At 51.1% G+C, this 26,642-nt stretch overlaps 1 protein-coding gene across 1 annotated transcript in view; it reads left to right on the forward strand.

Annotated features, from left to right (window-relative positions):
* Positions 1-26,642, forward strand: part of STK10 (serine/threonine kinase 10) — a 144,111-nt gene that overhangs the window by 68,875 nt on the left and 48,594 nt on the right. The window contains exons 5-10 of the mRNA XM_030825107.1: positions 8,743-8,815; positions 9,801-9,995; positions 10,872-10,953; positions 19,847-19,981; positions 22,753-23,301; positions 26,332-26,462. Of these exons, the coding sequence (XP_030680967.1) occupies positions 8,743-8,815; positions 9,801-9,995; positions 10,872-10,953; positions 19,847-19,981; positions 22,753-23,301; positions 26,332-26,462 (1,165 nt within the window). The remainder of the gene's footprint in view (positions 1-8,742; positions 8,816-9,800; positions 9,996-10,871; positions 10,954-19,846; positions 19,982-22,752; positions 23,302-26,331; positions 26,463-26,642) is intronic.

The following is a 26,642-nucleotide window of genomic DNA, read 5'->3' on the forward strand; positions in this document are numbered from 1 at the left end:
TCAAAAAAATAAAAATGAAAAAATAACCTTACTGTAACCGTGCAATGGGTTCACCTTGCCCACTGCCTAGACAGAGCTGATTTATCAAGACAGGGGAATTGCAATGGAGAAGGAATAATTCATGCAGAGCCGGCTGTGCGGGAGACTAGAGTTTTATTATTACTCAAATCAGCCTCCCCAGGCATTCTGGGATCAGAGTTTTTAAAGACAATTTGGCGGATAGGGGCTTGGGAAGTGGGGAGTGCTGACTGGTCAGGTTGGAGGTGGAATCATAGGGGGTCAAAGTGAGTTTTTCTGGCTGTTTTCTATTCCTGGGTGGGATGGCAGAACTGGCTGAGCTGGATTACCCCTCTGGGTGGTGTCAGCTGATCCATGAGTGTAGGGTCTACGAAATATCTCAAGCACTGATCTTAGGTTTTACAATAGTGATGTTATCCCCAGGAGCAATGTGGGGAGTTCAGACTCTTGGAGCCCGAGGCTGCATGACCCCTAAACTGTAATTTCTAATCTTGTAGCTAATTTGCTAGTCCTGCAAAGGCAGACCGGTCCTCTTCTTCAAGAAGGGGGTCTTTTCGGGAAAGGGCTATTATCACTTTAGTTTCAGAGTCAAACCATGAACTGATTTTTTTTCCCAAAGTTAGTTTGGCCTACGCCCAGGAATGAACAAAGGACAGCTTCAAGGTTAGAAGCAAGATGGAGTTGGTTAGGTCTGATTTCTTTTACTGTCATCATTTCCTCAGTTATAACATTGCAAAGACGGTTTCATTACCATGGTAGAGCAGTTCTTCCCGTTTCACATTTGGCTAAAATCATCCCTATTTAATAGATGAGGAAACTGATGCTCAGAGGAATTTAGCAATTTATCTACAATCAAGCTAGAATCTTCTCACTTCCCTGCCCGCACTGTTTCCCTGACACTTCTGGGAGGGCAGGTCATCCCTCTCATTAGAAGAAGCCACTTTCTTAATGAGCTCAGGCGTGCACTGGCTGCTGCGAGCTGGAGATCCCAGGGCTGAGGGTGGAAGCATTTGCTCTCTTCTGTCCCCATCTCAGTTTCAGCAGGTCCCAGCACCTCTCTGCCCTTTGCTTTCCTGCTTGTACCATGGGGGAACCTGGCTAGTGTTTGTCCACAGGAGCACTGTTGGGATTTTGGACTGGATGGTTTTCACTGTTTTCTGAATGACAAGTTTCCTCCTACCTTGGATTCTTTTGGTCACCTACAATCAAGGGGACAGACAGACGAGAGACTCCCTTATAAGTGTGCATACATGCTAAGTTCACTGTTTTTGTGCATGTTACAATGTGTTTTACACTGTTTATGTAATTTTTTCATTATAAAGGTAATTATGATATTGACACCTGTATAGAAAGGTATATACAAAGATAGACATTGCAACACTATTTGTAAGAGCAAGAAATCAGAAGTGATCCAAGTGTATGTACTCCAGTAGAGGATTAAATAGGTTATGGTGCTATCAAACAGTGGAATCTTTTTCACCTATTGAAATTAAGTTGCAGAAAATGTGTGATCTCTTATAAAGATGTATAATACGTACTTTGAAGGGGAAAAGTAACTGCAAAATAGCATGTTTAATCTGATTACATTTTTTAAAGTAGCGAATACATAAAAATTAGGTATATATAATTTTTGTCTGTTTCTACTTACATATCATTTTTAGGTAGGGCATGGTGGCTCATACCTGTAATCCCAGCACTTTGGGAGGCAAAGGTGAGAGGACTGCTTGACCCAGGCGTTCGAGACCAGCCTGGGCAACATCGTGAGATCTCGTGACTATAAAAAAAATTGTTTTAATTAAAATATCTATATATATAATTTTAATATAAATAAATAAATCTGGAGCTATACACAGCAAACCCCTAAATGTTTAGCTGTCAGTATTATAGTTTTTAATCTGAAAAATAATGAGTTTCTAATAAGCAACATTACTTTGGTAATCAGAAAACACTCACATACACACACACACACGAGAGTAGCTAGAGTCCTGTACACAATTTGGAATAAGACCCACAAAAAGGAGAATTAAACTTCCTCCTAATCCTGCCAGAATAAACCACCACTCGCCGTGGGCTTCCCTCCAAGTCTTTTTTTGTCTGCAGAAAAGTCGGATCAGATAGTGGGAAAGAGCACAGCTGGGTGACCTTCTGTGCGTTACTTAGTCTCTCTTAACTTAAGCTTCCTTATCTGTAAAATGAGAGTCATAATTTCCCCTGCCTTAAAGGGTCATAGATATAAATGATGTGTGTAGGAATAGATATGCAGATGATATGCATAAGTTTCTTTGCACAGTGCTATGCATGTGGTAAGTTCTTAGTAAATATTAGTTTTTCTTTTTCTTTTTTTTTTTTTTTTTGACATGGAATTTCGCCCTTGTTGCCCAGGCTGGAGTGCAATGGCACAATCTCAGCTCACCGCAACCTCCGCCTCCTGGGTTCAAGCGATTCTCTTGTATCAGCCTCTGAGCAGCTGGGATTACAGGCATGTGCCACCACACCTGGCTAATTTTGTATTTTTAGTAGAGAGGGGGTTTTTCCATGTTGTTTTTTGTCTCGAACTCCTGACCTCAGGTGATCTGCCCGCCTCAGCCTCCCAAAGTGCTGGGATTACAGGCGTGAGCCACCGTGTCCAGTGACAGTATTAGTTTTTATAAGATAAACTGGGATCATTATATATATATATACAGTTTCCTAGTCTGGTTTTTAACATTGAATATCAGCGTATTCCTCCATATTTTTAAAGATTCCTCAGAAACATGATTATTTTTGTGTTTTTCTTGTACCCATCACAGGCACAAAATGTAATTTACCTATCAGAGCCCTGAGGAAAGCCCTGAATTGGATACTTGGGTTTCTCATGAGGTCTATCATCTTCTTCACGAAGTCATGCAGCGATGATTGTGCTTGTTCATGGATCTTTGAGTCTCTTTCTGTAACATACTTTGAAGAGGAATTCTCAGAAGCAGAGTGCTGGGTGTGTGCAGTGACTCGGGGTTTTGTTCATTCTGCAGCCGGCATGCCCTCCGTGCTGGTCCTACCAGTTGACACACCCCCTAGTGCAGTGTGCAATTCTCTTTTCACCACATCCTGGCCCCTACTGGGTTTTACTTAATAGAGAAAAAACAAAAAACCCACAAAACCAAAAAACTTTGCTACATATGCATTTCAGTTTTTTAAACCATAGAAACAATACACTCTATCAAAAACATTTTAAAGAATAAAAGTGGGCCGGGCGCGTTGGCTCACTCCTGTCATCCTAGCACTTTGGGAGGCCGAGGCAGGTGGATCACCTGAGGTCGGGAGTTTGAAACCAGCCTGACCAACATGATGAAACCCCGTCTCTACTAGAAATACAAAATTAGCCAGGCGTGGTGGCGCATGCCTGTAATCCCAGCTGCTTGGGAGGCTGAGGCAGGAGAATTGCTTGAACCCGGAAGGCGGAGGTTGCAGTGAGCCGAGATCGTGCCATTGCACTCCAGCCTGGGCAACAAGAATGAAACTCCATCTCAAAAAAAAAGAATAAAAGTGTATAAAGTGAAAAATGTAAGGTCCTGGCCGGGTGCAGTGGCTCACAACTGTAATCCCAGCACTTTGGGAGGCCGAGGCGGGCGGATCACGAAGTCAGGAGATCGAGACCATCCTGGCTAACATGGTGAAACCCCGTCTCTACTAAAAATACAAAAAAAAAAAAAAAAAAAAATTAGCCGGGTGTAGTGGCGGGTGCCTGTAGTCCCAGCTACTTGGGAGGCTGAGGCAGGAGAATGGCGTGAACCCGGGAGGTGGAGCTTGCAGTGAGCGGAGATCACACCACTGCACTCCAGCCTGGGTGACATGCGAGACTCTGTCTCAAAAAAAAAAAAAAAAGTAAGGTCCCTTCTGTGCACTGCCTCCACCAGAATCCCACTTCCAGGGAGATGAACATTAAGTTTGATGTGCAGACTTCCAGACCAGTGTGTGTGTGTGTGTGTGTGTGTGTGTGTGTGTATGCACATGCGTGCAGACATGTACACACAATATGCATATGTCATTCTTTTAAAGATAACCTTCTACTGGAGTACCTGCACTTGGATCATTTTATAAGACTCATCAGTCAGTCAGCAGCATGTTTGGGACATGTATTAACGTATTAGAGAGGAACTTCCAAGTTAGTCCATACAAATGCAGCCTCATTCTTTTTAAGAGCTCCATGTTATTTCGTAGCTGGGGTGAACCGCAATTTATCTAAGCATTCAGCAGCGAAGCTCCAGCAACACTGGATTATTTCCAATTTTTCATTCTTTTTGGCTGTTGCTTTTATAAGCATCCATATATATTTTAGATCTGGTTTTGGAGATGGATTTCTACAAATAGAATTGCTGGCAAACAAGTTTTTAAAACCCAGTTATATTTTTTACATATATGAGTAAAGGCATTTTAGCAAATTCTGTCTATTTATTCATGAGCATGCTCATTCGATAAACCTGTTGAGTGCTTCCTGCTCCAGATAACGTGCCAGGGATACAACTGTGGCCACAGCAGAAATGATCTCTTTCTTTATGGAAATTACAGCCGAGAAAGGGAGATTTCCCTTATCTCTGCTGCCCTTGTCTCTAATACATTTTAAAATGGGAGGAGAAGGGGGAGTGTTTTCATCAGAAGAGACTGCATGGTGAAAATGCCGTTTGAATTGCTCAAGGGCAGCCATCAGCTATCAAGGGACACTCCCTCATAAACTCTGCAGGGAGCAAACAGGCTCAGTTCTCTGGGCTGCAAGGTGGGGCTGCCCCACTCTCCCATCTGGGCCCCATCGTGTGGGGCAGAAGGGGAAGTAGCAGCTACCCAAAGAGCTGGCTGGTGCGTGCCTGAGGGGGGCCCTGGGGACCTACGGTGTGTCATTGCACGTTGGTGGTTTCTGTTTTTCCTCTCTCTTCTCAGGAAGGGATCGGCAGGGCCTATGGTGGCGGAGTGGCCACCTTCTGGGATCCTCACCCTGGGCCTGAGAGGCAGTCACTGTTCCTAAAAGGTTTCCTGGGATGGGATGATGTGGCAGCCCTTGGTGGTGTTTGCGGGGGAGCCAGGCCCACAGCGGGGCCTGGCTGACCCAGCAGGAAGATGGGGCCAGCTTCCCATTCTTACCCTGGAGGCCCAGGGATGCCGCCTGCCAGAGTCATCAGCAGAGCTGGGGTCTGCCTGGGTTTCCTGCTTTTCCACCTCACTTGCAGCACCTGTTGGTCCCACCTCAGGAGGCTGAGGGCCCTCTGTCCCCTCTTGCTGGCCAGACTGTCCCCTGATATAGCAACTGCTGTCCAGTTAGCACTAACTGGGGCTCAGAAGCCAGCTTTCCTGACCACTCCTAGGAGGTGGCGGGGGGTCTTAGTTCAGCCTCAGCCTTGCCCCAGCCTGAAAAAGGCTGGACTGGCTCATGGGCCGGTGAAATAATCACCATCTTCTCACTTTTGCCACGTGTGGGCCTTGCAGCACAGTGCTTTGCGTTTGTCATTTAATCCTCAGGAAAACCTACGCAATGATTCTGTGGTATCACTCCCGTGTCACAGATGGCGAAACTGAGGGTCAGAGGCGTTGTAACTGCCCTGCCCATCTCCTGCCTTATCTGCTTCCACCCCCAGCCCCCTCCTTCTGGCCAGGCTGTGTCCTGTCCCCGCTGGTCCCTCCAGCCTGCTGTTTTCCTGCCTCCCAGTCTGTTTGCAGTTTTCTCTGCCTGGAAATACCTCCCCAGATCCTGAGTTTGTGTCTAAAGTAGCTCCCCACCCCGCACCCCAGCACTGTGTTCTTCGCCCTGCCTTCTCAGCCCTGGGCCCTTCTTGCTGCCAGGGGTTTTGCCAGGTGCCTGTCTCCACCACGAGAATAACATGTGGCATGTCAGGCAGGACTTGGTCGCTTTCATCTCTGTGCCTAGAACAGTGTCGGGCACATAATAGATGTGCAGTTAGAGTATGCTGAATAAAACTGGCCTTCCGGCCGGGCGCGGTGGCTCACGCTTGTAATCCCAGCACTTTGGGAGGCCGAGGCGGGTGGATCACGAGGTCAGGAGATCGAGACCACGGTGAAACCCCGTCTCTACTAAAAAAAAAGAAAATACAAAAAATTAGCCGGGCGTGGTGGCGGGCGCCTGTAGTCCCAGCTACTTGGAGAGGCTGAGGCAGGAGAATGGTGTGAACCCGGGAGGCGGAGCTTGCAGTGAGCCGAGATTGCGCCACTGCACTCCAGCCTGGGCGACAGAGCGAGACTCCGTCTCAAAAAACAAAAAAAAAACAAAAAAAAACTGTCCTTCCTCCAAGGCCCCCAGCCCTCCCTCCACCTCCATGACTGTTCCCTCGAGGTCGCACCCCTTACCGTGCACTCTCGAGTAGCCCCACGGTCCTGTCTTCCCAACACTTTCCAATGTTAGGAGTAGATGTTTGTTTATTTGCTTACTCTCTGCTCCCCCAACTAAACTGTGGATTCCCCGAGGGTCCTCATTGTATTCTCTGATCCCTGCTAGTGTCTCGCTCCTGATGGAGCTTGGTGAGCACTGAATGAATGGGTGAGTGGACAGTGAAGCAGAAGAGCAGAGGCTGGAACCAAGTTCTCCCATATTCAGGCCCAGCCTCTTGGCATTGTGCTGCCTCCTTGTTTCAAATTGCGAGTCTGAAAGGAGCTCCTGGATACAGCTCATTTTAAGACCAGGCACAGGTGCCCGGGGTGGCCTGAAGTTGTCATAATGCTGCAGCTTCTTGGGATGAATTGTCCAAAGGCAGCCATCAGCTAGCAGGGGACACCCCTCATAAATTCCATTCAGGGAGTTTCAAATGGAGCATCCCAGGTTCTCTCAAAGTGTTGTTTCATCCTGAATCTACTTTTCAGTCAAGATGAAACTTTGCCCTGGAAGGCAGGAGCCCTGGAGAACATTTCTCTTGGTAGCCCTGAATTCTTCTCTTAGCAGTGGGTGTGTGAGGAAAGACTGACAGTGTTGGAGTGCATGTAAAGATACATCTTATTGGCCGGTCCTGGTGCCTCACGCCTGTAATCCTAGCACTTTGGGAGGCCAAGGCAGGAGGATTGCTTGAGCCCAGGGGTTGAGACCAGCCTGGGCAACATGGAGACTCCGTCTCTACAAAAAATCAAAAATTAGCCGGGTGTGGTGGCAGGCATCTGTAGTCCCAGCTACTTGGGAGGAATGCTTGAGCCTGGGAGGTTGAGGCTGCAGTGAGCCATGATTGCGCCACTGCACTCCAGCTTGGGTGACAGAGTGGACTCTGTCATGAAAAAAAAAAAGTATTCATTTATTTTTGCTAGTCCTGCAAATAATACACGTTTATCATAGCAAAGTTGTGGAAGTCTCACCACCCACAGACAGCCATTTAAGTAGTGTGGTATATTTCCTCCAAGTCAGTTCAGTGTGTATTTTTCCCTTTTTTTGGGGTGAGAGGGGCATAATTCTGACCAGGCAATATATTCAACTGTGTATCACCCTTCTCCCCACTTAACCTTTTACAGTAATATAAATAGTAATCAATAAGGCCGGGCGCGGTGGCTCACGCCTATAATCCCAGCACTTTGGAAGGCCAAGGCTGGTGGACCACCTGAGGTTAGGAGTTCAAGATCAGCCTGGGCAACATGGTGAAACCCCATCTCTACTAAAAATACAAAAATTAGCTGGGCATGTTGGCGCATGCCTGTAATCTCAGCTACTCGGGAGGCTGAGGCACAAGAATCGCTTGAACCTGGGAGGTGGAGGTTGCAGTGAGCCAAGATTTCGCCATTGCACTCCAGCCTGGGTGACAGAACAAGACTCCCATCTCAAAAAAAAAAATTAATTAATAAATAGTAATAAATACCGCCCAGGTTGGAGTGCAGTGGCACAATCCTGGCTCACTGCAGCCTCTGCCTCCTGGGTTCAAGCGACTCTCTCACCTCAGCCTCCCAAGTAATTGGGACTATAAGGACATGCCACCACACCTGGCTAATTTTTTTTTTTTTTTTGAGACAGTCTCGCCCTATTGCCTGGGCTGGAGTGCAGTGGTGTGATCGTAGCTCCCTGCAGCCTCCACCTCCCAGGTTCAAGCGATTCTTGTACCTCAGCCTCCCAAGTATCTGGGATTACAGGAGTCCACCACCACGCCTGGCTGATTTTTGTATTTTCAGTAGAGACTGGGTTTTGTCACGTTGGCCAGGTTGATCTCAAACTGCTAGCCTCAAGCGATCTGCCCATTTCAGCCTCCCAAAGTGGCGTGAGCCACCCTGCCTGGCCTCCACTTTTCTTAATCTATATAAAAAGTTTTAAAATCACTCCCTGATAGCCAAGCAATTATGGTTGTTTTTAGTGTGTCACTATTATTATAATTTTACAATGGCACTGTTATTATAATGGGATTTTGATTAACATCATTATGCATTTTTTTTTTAAAATTTAAGACTTTCATTAGGGCAGAGTCCTAGATTTGGAATTATTGGATTAAAATGGTATGGATATTTTAAAGGTTCTTGCTATTTATTGCCAAATTGCTTTCCTGAAGGCTCTTGCCAGTGCAGGCTTTTGTTAGTAGGGAGGAAAGTGTTTATCTCAGTACTTCCTCACAGCAGCAGATACTCTTACATTTTTAATAATTTCTAATTTGCTAGATAGAAAATGGCATCTGTTAGTCGACTTGGAATGTGTATCCCTCAGTCCACATCCCTGGCTTTTACCCCAGGGCTATGGGTGGAGGAATGTCCGTGGAAAACGCTATCTGAGATTTTGTCTTGCAGCTGACTTTGGTGTGTCTGCCAAGAATCTGAAGACTCTACAGAAACGAGATTCCTTCATTGGCACGCCTTACTGGTGAGTCGTGTAGCTTCTGGAAATGGAATGGACTGGATGTTAAAACTCTCCAAGGTGACCTACCAGGCTCTTAGACAGAGAGGGTCCGGAAGACAAGGGGTGCCGGGTCAGCCTGTGGGCACACGCCCAGCCTCGTGGCTTACTAGCTGTGTGACCTTGGACAAGCTGCTTAGCTTTCCCGTGCCTCAGTTTCTTCATCCATAAAATTAGGGATATAATGGCCCCTACTTAATAAGGCTCCTGTGAGAATGAAATGAAATGGTGCACATAGAAGGCACTCCATTAATAACTGAACTAGAATCACTAAAAGAGGATTCAGTTTGTGATTTATTCGCCACGTATGTATTGAGGGCCGGGGATGGGGGCCGTGAAGGTGAACAGTACAAGTTCAATTCCTACCGTCATGTGAAGTCTCCCTGGACTTCTCTAGTCTGTCGTGTTTCCTTCTTTTCCAGAACTATTACTTTAAAAGCAAAACACTGTCACTCAATTTCACGCCTGACTACTCTCTGTTTGCCTTGTTTTCAATTTTTTCATGTGCATTACTTGCCATTGTGGAGTTTGGGCTCCTTTCTTGCTTGCTTGTTACTCACCCTTGCTCTCTCTCTCCCCCTTTTATACCTGTTTCTCCTTCTCTCTGTGCCGTTGTCTTCTCGCCCACCCACCTCCACGCCCCTTTTTTTTGCTCCGCACCTTCCCCTCCGCTCCCACCCGCCCCCTCCCCAGGACTCTGTGTTCCGGGTGGCTGCTGCCATCTCGCGGTAGGCATCGGAACTGCAGCAGGACGTGGCGGGGAGCCGCGTGGAGGCGTTTTTCTGTGGAAGAGCGTCCTAAGGAAGACAGTGGGATGCAAAGTCACGCAGATCATGATTCGGGAGTGCTGCCAACCCCGACAGTGGCTCGTGGTGGCCCTTGACCCTGAATGTCCAAGAAGCACCTGTGAAAGCCAGATTCTTAGCCCTATGTTGTCCCTTGGTTGGTTCAGGATGGCCCCCGAGGTGGTCATGTGTGAGACCATGAAGGACACGCCCTACGACTACAAAGCCGACATCTGGTCCCTGGGCATCACGCTGATTGAGATGGCCCAGATCGAGCCGCCACACCACGAGCTCAACCCCATGCGGGTCCTGCTAAAGATCGCCAAGTCGGACCCTCCCACGCTGCTCACGCCCTCTAAGTGGTGAGGGGCAGGGGCAGGGCCACCTGCCCGGGTGCCTGCGCCGGGCTTAAGGCTGGGATATGTGGTGGGCGGGGCTGGGGAGGTGCAGTGGTAGGGTTCTCCTGGTGCTGCTAGCCCCAAGAGGAGAGGTTGGGGCCTGGGGGTCTTCAGGCGTTTCTGAGTCCCCCATGCCCTTCGTGCCTCTTTGTCCCTTTGTGTTCCTTTTTTTTGAGATAGGGTCTCACTCTTTTGCCCAGGCTGGAGTACAGTGGTGCAGTCATACATAGCTCACTGCAACCTCGACCTCCTAGGCTCAAGAGATCTCACACCTCAGCCTCCCTTGTAGCCGAGAGTACAGGCACCCACCACCATGCCCGGCTAATTTTCTGTAGCGACAAAGTCTCCTGTGTCGCCCAGGCTGGTCTTGAACTCCTGGCCTCAAGGGATCCGTCTGCCTCGGCCTCCCAAAGTGCTGGAATTACAGGCGTGAGCTACCGTGCCCCCTCTGTGCACGTGACATGAGATCTTCACCAGAGCAAACCAAGTCACCCAAATAAGCTGGCTCCCACTGGGGAACAGGAGCCCTCGCTGAGCGGCAGGAGCCACATGGCACACCCTGGGTGGGACATCGGGGGCCTGGTTTCAAATCCCGGCACTGCGGAGTCTACTCACTGTGTGGCCTGGGCACGTCCCTGCTCCTCTCCGATGTCTGGGTCCCCATCTGGACAGTGATGTCCATGATGAAAAGGGCGTCGTGTAGGCCCTGTCACTGTTTTAGCTTGTGAAAGTTCCCTCTGTCCTTTGAGGGGCATGATTGGGACAGTGGAGTCTGTGACGTCGGGGGCTTGTCTCTGCTCTTGCCTCCTCCGTGCTTACCTCTGACGCCTGTCCTTCCAGGTCTGTAGAGTTCCGTGACTTCCTGAAGGTAGCCCTGGATAAGAACCCAGAAACCCGACCCAGCGCCGCGCAGCTGCTGGAGGTGAGTGGATTCTCCTCCCACTCTGCTCCCTGAAGGGTGGAGCCTAATGAACTCACCAGTGACCCGGACGCCGGGCGTGTTCTCACCCCGCCCAGGGAACAGCATGGACAGCTGTTCGTCCATCCTCCCGGTATTCCCCAGGCACCTCCTGAATGCCAGCTCTGTGTTGGGAGTGTCTTGGGGAACGAAGCCACCCAGACCCTGTCCTCATGGAGCGTATGTTCCAGTGGGGATGCAGGCGGCAAATAAGCAAGTGTGTGCGCACGGCAGGGGGTGGCCAGTGCCACGGAAGGAGATCCACAGTGCAGGGTTGGGGCGCCTGGGAGTGGCTGTTGTAAGGGAGGATAAGGAAGGGCTCTCTGGGTGAGCAGATGTCCACAGGAAGGGAAGGAGCAAGGCCAGTGGCCCAGAGAGAGAGGAGGCAAAGGCCTGGGACAGCAGCATGTTCCACACATGCTGGGAAGAGCCAGGGGGTGGGGTGGGAGCCGGGGAGCAGGAGCACAGGGGCCAGGGGAGGGGAGACGAGAGCGGAGAGGCACTGGGGCGTCCGCCCCAAGGCTCGGTGGTTCCCTAGGAGAACACCTGGCCTCAGCATATTCTCTCTGCACAGGAGACTTAGGACAGCAAAAGCGCAGAGAGAACTCAGCCCAAGGAGGAGGCGCATGGGAAAAGGTCTTGGGAGCCAGGTGGAAGCTTCCAGGGCCCTCTCCCAGTACAGTCACCAGGACAGCTTAATTCCCTGTGCTGTCCACCAGGGAAGCCCCTTAGGGTTTTTAGTGGGTAGTGGTCACATAAGCACCCCCTGCCTGGCACAGTCCAAAGTTCCAGACTCTAGAAGGAAAGGAGGTGTTCCACCTAAGCCATATTGTCTGCAGAACAGTTTGGGCAGAGTGGGCCACTCTCATTAGTTAATGGTGGGAGCCCTTTCCTAGTTTGCAGAGACCAGCTGAGGATCCGACCTTGTTAGCGGCCCTTTCTGAAGCTTGCCGTGCTATTTTCTGCACACAGGGTCCTGCAGGGCCTTGCAAGCCAGAGCCAGGTCCTGGGCTTTATCTGTGCATTAGGGGAGACACAGCATCCGACATCCGTTTACAAGGGTCCTTCTGCCTTCTGGCTGCTGGGTGCGGGATCAGGAGACTGTGAGCATCTCATTAGCTGGCTGTACTGCCTTAGAATGGGCAGGTGGATAATGGTTTCCTTGAAGCTTTTTGAACTAGTGGAGGGAGCTGTGAGCCATCCTTTGCCTGGGCCCATGCCTCGAGTTAGGGTGTCATGGCTGGAGGCTGGGTGAGGTCGGTGTGTTCACAGCAGTGTTCTGAGGGCTGTGCACAGCACTTGCCCGGTCATTTGCAAATCTGCCGACCAGTGTCCCCATGTCACTGCCACTGATGGAAGAGGGGGAGGAATGGGCCTGGGTGATGCAACAGGGCTGCCCTTTCACTGCCGTGTCGGCTCCGGTCCTGCCCTCAGCATGACAGCCTTAGAGGTGCGGCGGCAGGAAGGGGAGGAAGGCGCCACACCAGGCACTTGAGTCTTTTCCAGCTTTTCCCAGCTTCCTACTGTGTGCCGTGCACTGGGCCTGTAGTCGGCATTCTGAGCCACTATGCGTCCTTCTGGGGTAGCAGCTTAGTTATTATGAGTGTGAGCTGGGGCGGGAAAGTCCAGGGTTCGACAGCTCTGCCATTTACTGGCTGTGAGCCCTGGGCAAATGGCTTAACCTCTCTGTGACTTGCTTGTCACTCTGAAATGGGAGTGAATAGCAGCAGTCCCCTTACTGGGTGGTTGTGAGGATTAAATGAAGAGGTACTATGAAGCGCTTAGCTGAACTCTTAAGCACAGTGCTCGGGGAATGCTTGATGCATAGGACTGATGTATTTTTTTTTAAAAAATGAAAAGAACCGGAATGCAAAATGGGGTCTATCTACTGCCGGGGGTGGGGGGGTCACAGTTGTTTCTTTTACATTTCTATAATGTATTTGAAAGCAAATTTCTAGAGTGCCCAAAGGCCTCATTTTCTGGGTATTGTGGGGAGTGGGCTGGGGCCCCCTGAAGTGGGTGGGGTCGAGTGGGGCTGCTGTCACTGTCCAAACCGCTTGGGGCCAATTGTTTCCTGTAAGAGGCACCTCCTGCCCTGATACATCCGGCCTCCAGGACATTCCACAGAGAGACCAGCTGTCCCCCATCCCCACATGGCAGCTCCGGAGCTGCAGCCTCAGCCAGGAATTTCCGCTCCATACTTGGAAAAAATGTCCTGCCAGAGGATTCTTACCGTCCAACAGAAAGGGTTGCAGAACACAGGAGCGATCTCTGGAGATGAATAAAGCACCTTTCGCGCCTGTGCTGCTGCTGGCTTCACCCATGTGCCTTTTCCTCTCCAGTGAGAGAGGGTGGGCATGGCATTACCACCCCAGGGGAGGACACCAGGATCACAGCAGGGAGGTGACTGGCCCAAGGCCGCTTGGCTTTGAGTGACAGAGGTGGGCCCAGGTCTTGGCTTCCCAGCCCCCCACTCCAGTGCTGTCAGCCTTCAGGGTGTCTGCCTGCTTCCAAGAAGTGCCTGGCTCTCACGTCTCCCTGTGTCCCGCCCTGGGTGGAGTGATTCACGCTCCCATTGGTTTGTGATTCATTCATTGACTCCTGCAGACATTCTTTGGGCCTGGACCAAGTTGTGGTTAGTAACCAGGCTCTGAAATCAGACACACCACGCCCCCACCACCCAGAATCTGCTTGGTTCGCACTCTGTGCCTCAGTTTCCTCATCTGTAAGATATAGAGAATGCTGGCTGCACTGAATTGTGTGAGTGAATGAGATTTTCTATGTCACATTTTTGACACCACAGCTGTCACATATGAGGTGCTGAGTAGATACTGGCTGAATTTGCTCTTAAACCTGTTCACTCTATCACAGCTGCTCTTGTCAAGGTCGTCAGCGATTTCTGTGAGGGTCAGCCTCGGCATTTGTCTCACTGAACACATCAACAGCACCAGCCCAATCGATCTCCTCCTCCTCCCGTCTGCACTCGACCTCCAGGCCTCCACACACCCTTTGTCATCAGCCTCTCCTTCTCCATTGCCTTTGCTCGCCCCCCTTTGGCCCAGTTCGTTAGTGTGAGAGTGCACAGGGCCCTCCCTCCATCTCCATGCACCCAGCGTACAGCACTCCCAGCTCGATGCCTCGGCCCGCGTCCAGCTGTTTACTTCTCGGAGGTCCAGTGAGCATCTCACACTGAACGCTGAGCACTTGGATCTTTTCGCCGACATGCCGCACCACTGGCTTTCCCATCTTAGCCGATGGCAGCTCCACCCTTCCAGTGGCTCAGGCCCCAAACCATGCAGGCACCCTTGCTCCTCTTTCTTCCACACTCCCAGCCCATCTATCAGGAAATCCCGTTGTCCCTGCCCTCAGCACGTGCCTAGACTTCAGCCATTTCCCGCCCCTCCATTGCAGCCACCACCTGGGCCGCCACCACCTCTCACTTGGGCTGCTGCCCCCTCGCTGGTCCCCTGCCCTCTCCGTTGGCTCTGGGCTGAGCGCAGCAGCCAGAGTGAACCTTCTCAACAGGGGCCAGCTCACGTCCTCCCCTGGCCAAAGCTCCCCAGTGGCTCCCATTTCACTCTAGGGAAAACCCAGAGTCTCAGGGCCCCTTAGAGTGCTGTGTGATCCGCCCCCCACCCTTCTGACCCCCTCGCCCCTCTCGCTCCCACACTCCAGCCTCACTCTGCTCCAGCCTGCCCAGCCCCCTTGCTGTGCTCTGAACACGGCATGTTCCTGCCTCAGGGCCTTGGCACTGGCTGTCCATGCTGCCCGGAATGGCCTTCCTCCGGATCCCTCTGTGACTGACTCTCCCTCTTCAAGTCATTGCTCTAATGTCAGCCTTGTGGTGAGGCCTCCCCCAACCACCCACATGAAATTACAAACCCACTACACTCCCCACATTCCCAGTGCCCTTTCCCTGCCCTACTTCTTCCTTCTTCCATGGCACATGGCACTCAGGATATAACTCGCCTGCTTATTAGGTTTGTTGTCAAGCTCCCCGCCTGGCATGTCAGTGCCCTGAGGACAGCGTCTTTGTTTTGTTCACTGATAGGCCCCAGGAACAGTGCCTGGTATATAGAAAGCCCTCAGCAAATATTTGCTAAATAAATTGACTTTTTTTTTTTTTTTTTGGAGACGGAGTCTCGCCGTGTCTCTAGGCTGAAGTGCAGTGGAGCTATCTTGGCTCACCGCAACCTCCACCCCCTGGGTTCAAGTGATTCTCCTGTCTCAGCCTCCCAAGTAGCTGGGATTACAGGCACGCACCACCATGCCTGGGTAATTTTTGTGTTTTTAGTAGAGATGGGGTTTCACCATGTTGGCCAGGCTGGTCTTGAACTCCTGACCTGAGGAGATCTGCCTGCCTAGGCCTCCCAAAGTGCTGGGATTACAGGTGTGAGCCACTACGCCCGGCCAAAACTGACTTATTTTGACCTAACAAACTGTTAACGTAACCCTTTCTCCACGCCAGGTACTATTCTAAATACTTAGCAAATGTTCCCTAATTTAATCCTCATACCAACGCTCTGAAGTAGGTGCTGTTCAGCTCTCCATTGAGCAGATGGTAAAACGGAGGCACACAGCAGTGAGGTAGCCAGCACAAGGTCATATAGCCTGTAAGCCACAGAGCTGGGTTCTGATCCTGGTCCTTGGGTTCAAGAGTCTGTGCTCTTGACCTCTCTGGTAAGCTGCCTCTCCGAATGAAAGAGAGAGAGAGGGAGAGAAGGAAACCAGAAGGGAGGGAGAGAGGATTGAAAGAGAGATGCCAGTGCCTGAAAACTGCGAGTGTTATTAGGTGTTTTATTTTTATTTTTATTTTTTTTGAAATGGAGTCTCATTGTGTCGCCCAGGCTGGAGTACAGTGGCCTGATCTCGGTTCACTGCAATCTCCGCCTCCTGGGTTCAAGCAGTTCTCCTGCTTCAGCCTCCCGAGTAGCTGGGATTACAGACGCCTGCCGCCACACCCGGCTAATTTTTGTATTTTCGGTAGAGATGGAGTTTTGCCATGTTGGCCAGGGTGGTCTTGAACTCCTGACCTCAAGTGATCCGCCTGCCTCGGGCTCCCAAAGTGCTGGGATTACAGGTGTGGGCCACCACGCCCAGCCTTTTTGGCATTTTTTAAAGCCCATCTTGGAGTATAGGACCCTTCTGGCTGATGGTTTCTAAGCACATAGAGGTAAAGTAGGCTCGAGTTCTTGGAAAGGACGTCTGTTTAGATGGCAGGGGAGGCCCTGGCTAGAGGGCAGGTGCCAGTTGGCGAACTGTATGACGCCACCCATTTTGGCCTTTTTCATCAAAGATGGCACTGAACAGCCAGCCGGTGCCTCTTACTGGAGGACCGGGCAGTCAAGTTCCTCTGTAATCTAGCCTTCCACTGGGGACACGTGTGCCCAGACCAGCCTACCTGGGGCAGGCTAGGATTCTCCCTTGCAGCACAGCCAGGCCGTTCTCTCTCTAATGGGCCTCTAAATACATCTCTGGTGGCAGAGGAGCTGATGCCGTGGCGGAGGTGGTCTGTGTTTTGTGTCCCAGAGCAGTCTGTAAAACAGTGTTTGGGCCTAATCAGCCACAGGACGGGTGGCCCTATGTGCCAGCCTTGCTTGCTCTGGTGCCCGGCAGAGCTGCCCTGCTCACCCGCCCATCACAGGCTTTCTTCCCCATGGCCCTCCTTCCTCCTCCTAAGGATGCTGGGGTAGTCAGGGGAGGCAGTGGAGCAGATGGTTCTGCCTCAAGAAAGCAGAGTTCCTGGCCGTGCTGAAAAGCCACTGATTTGATCAATACATGGGATGCCCCAGTGAAAACCTGGTGTTTTCAGAAGCCCGTGCCTGCGTTTATTTATTTCTGCTGCATCTGCTTCAGCCACTCCAGTGAAGCGTCCTATGGTGTTTCGCTCAAGTTCACTTGTGTTAGATTGTGCAATGTGGAGCTCAGGAACCTTTGGGATCTTGGTTCTCACCTTTGGTTCGAAAAAGCTGTGCTCTGGGGGCATGTGGGAGGGAATAGGAGTGGCTAGGAATGCAAAACAGGCTTTTCTTTTTTTGTTATTGTTTTTGAGACAGAGTCTTCCTCTGTCGCCCAGGCTGAAGTGCAGTGGCATGATCTCGGTTCACTGTAACCTCTGCCTCTCGGGTTCAAGCGATTCTCCTGCCTCAGCCTCCCGAGTAGCTGGGATTACAGGCATGCGCCACCATGCCCAGCTAATTTTTGTTATTTTTAGTAGAGATGGGGTTTCACCATGTTGGCCAGGCTGATCTTGAACTCCTGACCTCAGGTGATCCACCGCCTTGGCCTCCCAAAGTTCTGGGATTACAGGTGTGAGCCACTGTGCCCGGCCATAACAGGATTTTCTGATTGTGCTGCTGCTCCTGCTGCTGACGGGGGGGTGGTGAGGTGATGATGGTGGTGATGGTAATGGTCATGGTGATGGTGATGATAGTGGTGATGGGGGTAATGGTGGTGATGGGGATGATGGTGCTGGTGGTAATGGCCGTGGTGAAGATGATGATGGTAATGGTAATGATGGTGGTGATGGTGAAGGTGATGATGGTGGTGGTGGTGATGATGATGATGGCTGCCATATCTGAGCATTTACCATAATGCTTATAACAGCTGCTCCTAGTATATAGATGAGCAAACTGAGGCTCAAGTTTAAGTGACTTGCCCAAGTTGGTGGAAGCAGGATTTTACCAGGTGCCTTGGTTCTAGAGTCTACAGCCAGCACTCTTAACTGCTATGCTACTTTGCCTCCCATGATTAGTAAACCCTTAACGCCCCACTCAAGACCTCTTAAAAGTACAGAGCGGCCAGAATGACATCTTTAAAGGGTAGTAGTGAGTACCACTGCTGCACTGCAGCCTGTTGGTGGCTTATGAGGACAGTCTCTGTGGCTCACCGGCACACAAGGCCCATCCTTCCTCTGCATCCTGTGTGTCCCACCATCCCGCCCGTCTCATGGCTCCTGCCGCCCAGCAAGCTCAGTCCAGACTCAGGGCCTTCTTTGTACCAGCTGCTCCCTCTGCCTGGAATTCTCTGTGCCCAGATCTTTCCCTTGGGTCTCAGCTTGAATTTGACCTTGAATGAGGCCCCTCTGCCTGCAGACTTTAGCCTCCACCACCCTCAGCTATACAAGATCTGGAATTCTCTTGTTTATCATCTGAGCCACTGCACCCAGCCAAATGAACTGTTTTAAATGAACAAACAGATAAGAATGATTTGTGATGAATATATGCATTCTGAATGTGTTTTCCAGGTGCTAGAAATTTGTTTTTTAGTCATTTAAATACTTCCCCAGCAATCTTGTTGACACTTCCTCCCCGGATAAATTGTCTGAGAGTAAAAACAGTGAATTTCATCAGAGCCTTCCTGTAAATTGTAAATGAGTAAATTCTAGCTTCATGATGCCCCCACCCCACCCCATCATTCCTTTCCCAGTGGCCCTCGGTGAGCGTGGTGGGTTGAGGAATCCCACATCCCTGGCTACATCCGGGTGCCCTCACCCAGGATACCTCACACTGACTTAATATCACTAAGACCTTTTGCTTTGGCATTTTGCAAGGTCCGTAAAAGAACATTCACTTTTAAATAAGACTCTGACATTTGTATAAAAACCTAGAATAGAACATACACCACTCTGCCTCAAGATCTTATATTTCCTTTCTTAAAACCAAACACATATGTCCACCCAAAGACATATACGAGAATGTCTCTAGCAGCTTTATTCATAGTTGCCAAAAATGGGAAACAGCCCAGATGTCCGGCAGCAGCAGGATGAATAAACAAACTGTGCCATAGTCATACAGTGAGACCCTGCACAGAAATAAAACAGGAACAGTTTACCGAAATAGGCGACAATGTAGGTGAATCTCACAGTCATGATGCTGAGTAAAGGAAGCCAGCGCGAAAGATTGCACACGCGATGCTCTGTTTCTAGGGAGCTGAGGAGCAGGCTCCCGAGGCTGGCGGCGTGGGAGTGGGGTTGCCTGCCAAGGGAGACGGGAGCCTTCCCCTGTGATGGAAATGTTCTGTATCTTGAGCTGGGTGGCAGTTACGCTGGATGCATATATATGTAAGAAGTCATTGAGGCTGGGCACAGTGGCTCATGCCTATAATCCCAGCACTTTGGGAGGCTGAGGCGGGTGGATCACCTAAGGTCAGGAGTTTGAGACCAGCCTGGCCAACATGGTGAAACCCCGTCTCTACTAAAAATACAAAAAATTAGCCTGGCATGGTGGTGCATGCCTGTAATCCCAGCTACTTGGGAGGCTGAGGCAGGAGAATCCCTTGAATCTGGTAGGTGGAGGTTGCAGTGAGCCGAGACTGCGCCACTGCATTCCAGCCTGGGCGACGAGTGAAACTGTCTCAAAGTCATTGAGCTTTACAACCTGTGAACTTTGCTATGGGAATGTTATTCCTCAACAAAATGTATGTAGCATATTTTGTAAAACTATATATTAAAACCTTTTTAAAAGGAAAAAGGAAAATAGACACCCTCCCTTGCAAACACGGCTTGAGCTCCTACTTTGGGCTAAGCATTTTCAAGTGCATGGTCCCATTTAATCTGCATGACCTCCCTGCGGGTTCATTGTTAATGTGTCCACTTGAGAGATGAGGAGGCTGTGGCTCAGAGAGGTTAAGTGACATGCTCAAGGTCACACAGCCGCTGAGAGACACAGCTGGGATCTGCCCTCTTTCCAACACACTTGGGACTTTCCAGGCTGTCTCTGGGTCTCCAAGTTCATGTGTACATTTTGCTCAGGAATGAGGCTGGCCTCTTCTGCCCTGGGGGGTGAGCTCCCCCAGCCTCTTCCACCCCACCGTGACCCCAGAGTGGTTCTAATCTAGGTGCATCTTGCCCCCTCAGCATCCCTTCGTCAGCGGCATCACCAGTAACAAGGCTCTGCGGGAGCTGGTGGCTGAGGCCAAGGCCGAGGTGATGGAAGAGATCGAAGATGGCCGGGATGAGGGGGAAGAGGAGGACGCCGTGGATGCCGCCTCGGTAAGGCCAAGGAGAGTGGGGCTTAGCGGGGGCTGGGAGGACGGGATCTCAGCTGGCCCTGCTGGTGTGGGAGGGGCAGGGAAGGCCAGGGCTCTGGCTCAGGCAATTTCTTCCCAACTCAGAGGTTGCAGACGCCCACGCTGCAGGTAACGTAAGATGGCACGTGGGCCGGGATGAGGCAGCAGGGGGTGTTGGTCGGGTCTCGATCCTGTGAGTTTCCGGGAGATACCAGGGATCTAGATTTTCACATGAAATCTTCCAATTTTTAAAAGTTGGTAACTGATTCATGGCTTCCCATCCTTTGTTCTTGTCACGGCTCACGTACCAAATGAGACTGTTTTTAGCTCATTTTGGGATAAATACGTGAGGCTGCATATGGCCACAGGCAACACCCTGGCCCCCCTCTAGCTGCCCTCAGTGCCAAGGGGACCTATGTCTGGGCACATTTGGAACCCTTTTGCAGCTTCAGTGCTTGCTGGATTTAGATTGAAATTAAAGCTAATTTAAATTTGTAAAAACCCTCTGAGCCAAGGAAAACATGTCTGTGGGCTGGATTCTGGCCCAAGCTGTTGCTCTGTAATCCCTGGCCTTGATGCTGGGGGAGGCCTCTTCCCAGGGATAGGGTGGCCATCCAGATGGCTCCCTGTGCCTAGAGAAGCAGGGGCTGGACTTACCAATCGGGGATGAAGCTGGCCCACATCCTTGTGCTGTGGACGGCACTGCAGCTTTCTCAAATTTAATTCAGTCCTGGGTGGAGCCTGAGGCTGGTGCAGACCCTCACCAGGGTGAAGAATAAAAGCCCTGAGGGGCAGGGCAAGCGGAATCATCACAACCACCCCAGCCATGCATGGAGCCCCGGTGGCTGCCGGGCCCTCTACAGCTCTGACACAGGGTAACCAAGCTCCAGTTTACAGACAGGAAAACTGAGATCGATACAGTGAAGTGGCTGGCGGAGCCGATAGATGGCAGGGCCAGGGGTGGATGTGGAGTAGGAGAACCTCAGTGGGGCCTGGCTCCAGGAGGAGGTAGAAAGCGCTCACACCCGGCCTCATTGTCTACAGGCAGGAGGCTGATCTTTGTCCTGTGGGTATTGGGAGCCCCGAAGGGTTTCAGGCAGGGACTGGGTATTGGTGTGGAAGTGACAGAATCAGATCTGAGTTTTTGAGCCATCACTCTGGGTGTTGACTAGAAGGTAGATTGGAGTTGCTTCCACCAGCTGCCATAGCTGAGGTTAAAAACCAGTGGCTGGCAAGACCCAAAGGAATACTTATAGTATAAATCCATTCATACTATGTTTATAAGCAGGCACAGCTCACCTGTAGCACTTAGAGACCGTAGGACTATGTCAAGAGGTGGGAGAGCATTGCCACTGAGAAGGTCGGGGCGGCAGGGGATGGCCCTCTGGGGCAAAGCAATGTCCCCTCCTGACCTGGAAAGTGGCTACATGGATACTCACTCTATTCACCAAGTTGGATGTTTATGTTTTATACACAGGAAGGATGTTCTGTTTCATCTTAGCATAGCAACATTTCCAGTACTTTCCACCCAACAAACACTCTAAAAAAACAAAAATGAAGCTGAAAACTTAGTGGCCACAAGGGCTGAATCCAGTCCCCAGACAGGCTTGGCTTGGCCTTTATATGATTTTTTAAAAAAATATGTGTTAGTTGCCACCTAAAAATTAAGAGATGTCCATTAAAAACCTAGATTTCAAACTTGTCTTAAAAAATCGGAAGGTTTGGGCTGGGCACGGTGGCTCACACCTGTAATCCCAGCACTTTGGGAGGCCGAGGCAGGCGGATCACAAGGTCAGGAGATCAAGACCATCCTGGCTAAAACGGTGAAACCCCATCTCTACTAAAAATACAAAAAATTAGCCGGGTGTGGTGGCGGGCGCCTGTAGTCCCAGCTACTCGGGAGGCTGAGGCAGGAGAATGGCGTGAACCCGGGAGGCGGAGCTTGCAGTGAGCCGAGATCACGCGACTGCACTCCAGCCTGGGTGACACAGCAAGACTCAGTCTCAAAAAAAAAAAAAAAAAAAAAAATTGGAAGGTTTGGCCAGGTGCGGTGGCACACACCTCTAATCCCAGCACTTTGGGAGGCCGAGGCCGGCAGATCACTTGAGTCCAGGAGTTTAAGACCAGCCTGGGTGACATACCGAAACCCTGTCCCTACTGAAAAATGCAAAAATTAGCTGGGTGTCGTGGCATGCACCTGTAGTCCCAGCTACTCGGGAGGCTTCTCGGGAGGCTGAGGTGGGAGGACCACTCCCAGGTGGGAGCCTAGGAGGTGGAGGTTGCATTGAGCCAAGATGGCACCACTGCACTCCAGCCTGGGTGACAGAGCAAGACCCTGTCTCAAAAAAAAAATAAATAAAATAAAAAATTAAAATTAAAAAACTGGGAAGGTTTGGCCACAGGGGAGCCATTTTCCCACGTTGTCACAATTGGCTGGAATGGAGCGGCCACTGACTCCACCTTATGGGCCGTGAGCTGGCCAGGTGGCCACAGCTGCCTCCTAGGAGGAATAACAGCTGTTACATTCAGCTAAGATTAGAGGTAGTGAGGAGATTGCTATGCCTCACAGTAAGTAGTAATTTTATTATGGTTAGGCGATAGGGAGTGGTGAAGACCGGCTAGGGAGATATCTGCTCTCCTTTCTTGGCCCTGGCCCACTTCATCTTGAGGGTGTCTGACTTTCTCCACTGCATCTCTGACTCTTGCCTTGAACATACAGCAGCATGGCCTTGACTATCTTTTTTTTTTTTCTAGACCCTGGAGAACCATACTCAGAACTCCTCTGAGGTGAGTCCGCCAAGCCTCAACGCTAACAAGCCTCTCCAGGAGTCACCTTCCACCCCACTGGCACCCAGCCAGTCTCAGGACAGTGTGAATGAACCCTGCAGCCAGCCCTCTGGGGACGGATCCCTCCAAACCACCAGTCCCCCAGTTGTGGCCCCTGGAAATGAGAACTGCGTGGCAGTGCCTGTGCCCCTGCGGAAGTCCCGACCCGTGTCAATGGATGCCAGAATTCAGGTAGCCCAGGAGAAGCAAGTCGCTGAGCAGGGTGGGGACCTCAGCCCAGCAGCCAACAGATCTCAAAAGGCCAGCCAGAGCCGGCCCAACAGCAGCGCCCTGGAAACCTTGGGTGGGGAGAAGCTGGCCAATGGCAGCCTGGAGCCACCTACCCAGGCAGCTCCAGGCCCTTCCAAGAGGGACTCGGACTGCAGCAGCCTCTGCACCTCTGAGAGCATGGACTACGGTACCAATCTCTCCGCCGACCTGTCGCTGAACAAAGAGATGGGCTCTCTGTCCATCAAGGTAACACCGCCTCTCCCACCACGGGCTTGCAGCAAGACCATTGCAGGCTCCATTTTGGTTTCAAAAGCATTTAGGGGCTTCCTTGCATTTTAAACAGTTCATTAGGGAGTTTTGGGTTTGACTCATAGTTTAATCTCCAAAATATCTGGGTTCAGTATGGGATTTAGGAACGTAAAGCAGTTGGTTTGGGTTTAAATTTCAAAGCTTGGTAAAAGGCCCTGGTAAAATTTGGGAGAGAGAACTCTTAGGCCTTAGCTACAAGTGAAGTTCTGTCATCCGGAGGTCAGCCATGAGACCCAGCTGATAACTGGTAAATCCAACTAAAGGAACAGCTCAAAGCCGTCTTCCCTGCCCCCCGGGGCCTTTCTGGAGGTGGGCAGTGTCATGAATGACAATAGCCACCACCGCACTGGAGGCCTGGGCTTGAGGCGAACCCTGTACTAGCGCTTTAAAAAGAACAGACAGGCTCCTTCATCCTCGTTTTACAGGTAATCAGATGGAGGCTCAGAGGAGTGAGGAGCCGGCCCAGGGCCAGGTAGGAGTGGGAAGATGGACAGACCCCAGGCTCCAAACTCTAAACTTTCCCAGTGGGAGCGATGGCCACCTTCTTCTTAGGCAGCTGGAAGGGGCTGACTCCTTTCCTGGCCTCCCCGATAAATCCCAGGGTGTTACTAAACTCACCATGGGTCACCTGACCCTCTACCCAAAGCTCATTGTAGAGGAAGTACTGCATGATTTTGTTTTTCCTTCCCAAATGTACTTGGTGAAAAACATGCAGTAGAGACTCGAACATATTTATTAAGCAAAGAGGAGTGACAGGAGCCACAACAGCCAGTCAGCTTTAGGCAGGGAAGGGAAGCACAGTTCCAACAGGCCACCGTGACAAGCATGCACAGCAGCTGTTACCTGTGAGCAGCGTCTTCCTCAGGACAGGCATCCTGCCACTTCTCTTCCTGAAGACACTAAGTGAAAAGAAGGTGTTTTTATTTGTTTTTTTTAATGAGACAGACCCACCTAGAGCAGGGCTCGCCTGCTCTTCTCAAGGCTGTGGAGAATGTTTCTGGTTGACTGCATTGTGTCAGGGACCTCAGGCTGTTGGGATGAGAGTCCCCCACTGCACCAGCACCCCCTGGCTTGACTAGGAGCCTGTTCCTTCAGGGATGGAGGCCCCCTGGCCAGGAGCAGTTCTCAGCAGAGGGCTGTGGCTGTGGGTGTCATTTCTTCCCCTCTGCTCTCGCTCCTGCCAGCCTCTACTTCTCACTGCTGGTCTGACCCATCCTGACTGGGTCCTGGCACATGTGAGCTGGTCACCGTAGAGAGATGAGAGTCAGTCATGCTGGGTCCATGCTGATGCTGTCCAGAGCCCCTGGGCGAGGTGCCATGGGCAGGAGACGGGGGCCCAGACCTCAGGGAGCAAAAACAGTCTGCCCCTCTGGACTCAGCAGGAGCGGAGCTCAGCATAGATTTCAAGGGGTCAAGAGACCTGCCACGCTGGCTCCTCACTCCTCTTTCAGGGGTTGGGAGGCCCTGCGTTAGGAAGGCAGGGCCGGGCTACACCAAAAAGAGTCTTTGGGCCGGGCACCGTGGCTCACGCCTGTAATCCCAGCACTTTGGGAGGCCAAGGAGGGTGGATCATGAGGTCAGGAGTTTGAGACCAGCCTTACCAACATGGTGAAACCCTGTCTCTACTAAAAAAAATTAAAAAATTAGCCGGGGGTGGTGGCGCGTGCCTGTAATCCCAGCCACTCAGGAGGCTAAGGCAGGAGAATCACTTGAACCCGGGAGGCGGAGGTTGCAGTGAGCTGAGATTGCACCACTGCACTCCAGCCCGGGCGACAGAGTGAGGCTCCATCTCAAAAAATAAAAATAAAATAAAGAGCCTTTGAAACCAGCCAAGAGGCCAGAGGCAGTGGGCAGAGCAGGAGGGTTATGGGGACACCTTCAGAATCAGAGCTGAGAACTTCCAGAGGGTAGCACGTATTATGACACACTGACACCTCCAGGATTCCAGGTGGCACCTGCACAATCACTTGTGGCGTGTGCAATTACTCACAGGAAAAGATGACGATTATGCATAATGTCACGATGACTCCCAGCAGGTGGGGAGTTCAGGCTAGGTCAGCTTTGGCTACCAAACCAGTTATGAAAACAGCCTTTGGTTTTCGGGCTCCTTTGGATTTTGGCACCATGCGCGAGGGTTGTGTGTGGTCTGCAGTAATAACTGTCAGAAAGAAATGCCAAGCATGGAACACGCGCTGGGAGCGGGCACTGCTCTGTGTGCCCACCATGTGTTCTCTCATTGAATCTTCACAACCACCCCGGGAGGCAAGTAGTGTGACTATCCTCCCTGAACAAGTGAGGAAGCTGAGGCTCAGACAGGACAAGAGGCTGGCCCAGAGACACAGAGCAAGTAAGTGGTGGAGTGAGGGTTAGAACGCAGCTCTTTTTTTTTTTTTTTGAGATGGAGTCTAGCTGTATGGCCCAGGCTGGAGTGCAGTGGCATGATCTCAGCTCACTGCAAACTCCACCTCCTGGGTTCAAGTGATTCTCCTGCCTCAGCCTCCCAAGTAGCTGGGATTACAGGCACCTGCCACCATGCCTGGCTACTTTTTGTATTTTTAGTAGAGACAGGGTTTCACTGTGTTGGCCAGGCTGGTCTCGAACTCCTGACCTCGTGATCCGCCTGCCTCGGCCTCCCAAAGTGCTGGGATTACAGGCGTAAGCGACTGTGCCTGGCAAGAACGCAGCTCTTTCTGACACCATGTCCTGGATGCATGAGAGGTGCTGGCAGCAAGGTAGGGGAGGCCTCAGCACAGTTTCTGAAGGCTGAGATCAGGGAAAGGCAAGGGGATAAGCTCAGAACCCCCGGCTTCTAGGTTAAGTTGAGGCAAGAGGGAAGATGGATGGCCACATCTCTCTGGGGGTGGTGCTGAAGCTGTGGGCCCAGCAGAGCTGTGGCCTCACCTGCTGCGACAGCCATGGGTCCTTAGCTGAAATGCTGAGACTTGTCTAATGGTTTTCCCTGGCCAGGACCCGAAACTGCACAAAAAAACCCTCAAGCGGACACGCAAATTTGTGGTGGATGGTGTGGAGGTGAGCATCACCACCTCCAAGATCATCAGCGAAGACGAGAAGAAGGATGAGGAGATGAGATTTCTCAGGCAAGCCTGGGAAGGGCCACCGATGGTGGTAACAGGGTGGGGCTATGGTAAGAGGAGTGGATACTGGTCCTTTTGGTGAGAGGGCTGTCTGTCTACAGCATGAAGTGGGGGAATCAAGGAGACAAAAGGAAACTCATTTTGCCTGCGATCCTGCACTCCCCCATCTACCCAACCATTCAT

Source organism: Nomascus leucogenys, chromosome 2 (genome assembly GCF_006542625.1).
Source record: "Nomascus leucogenys isolate Asia chromosome 2, Asia_NLE_v1, whole genome shotgun sequence".
NCBI lineage: Eukaryota > Metazoa > Chordata > Mammalia > Primates > Hylobatidae > Nomascus > Nomascus leucogenys.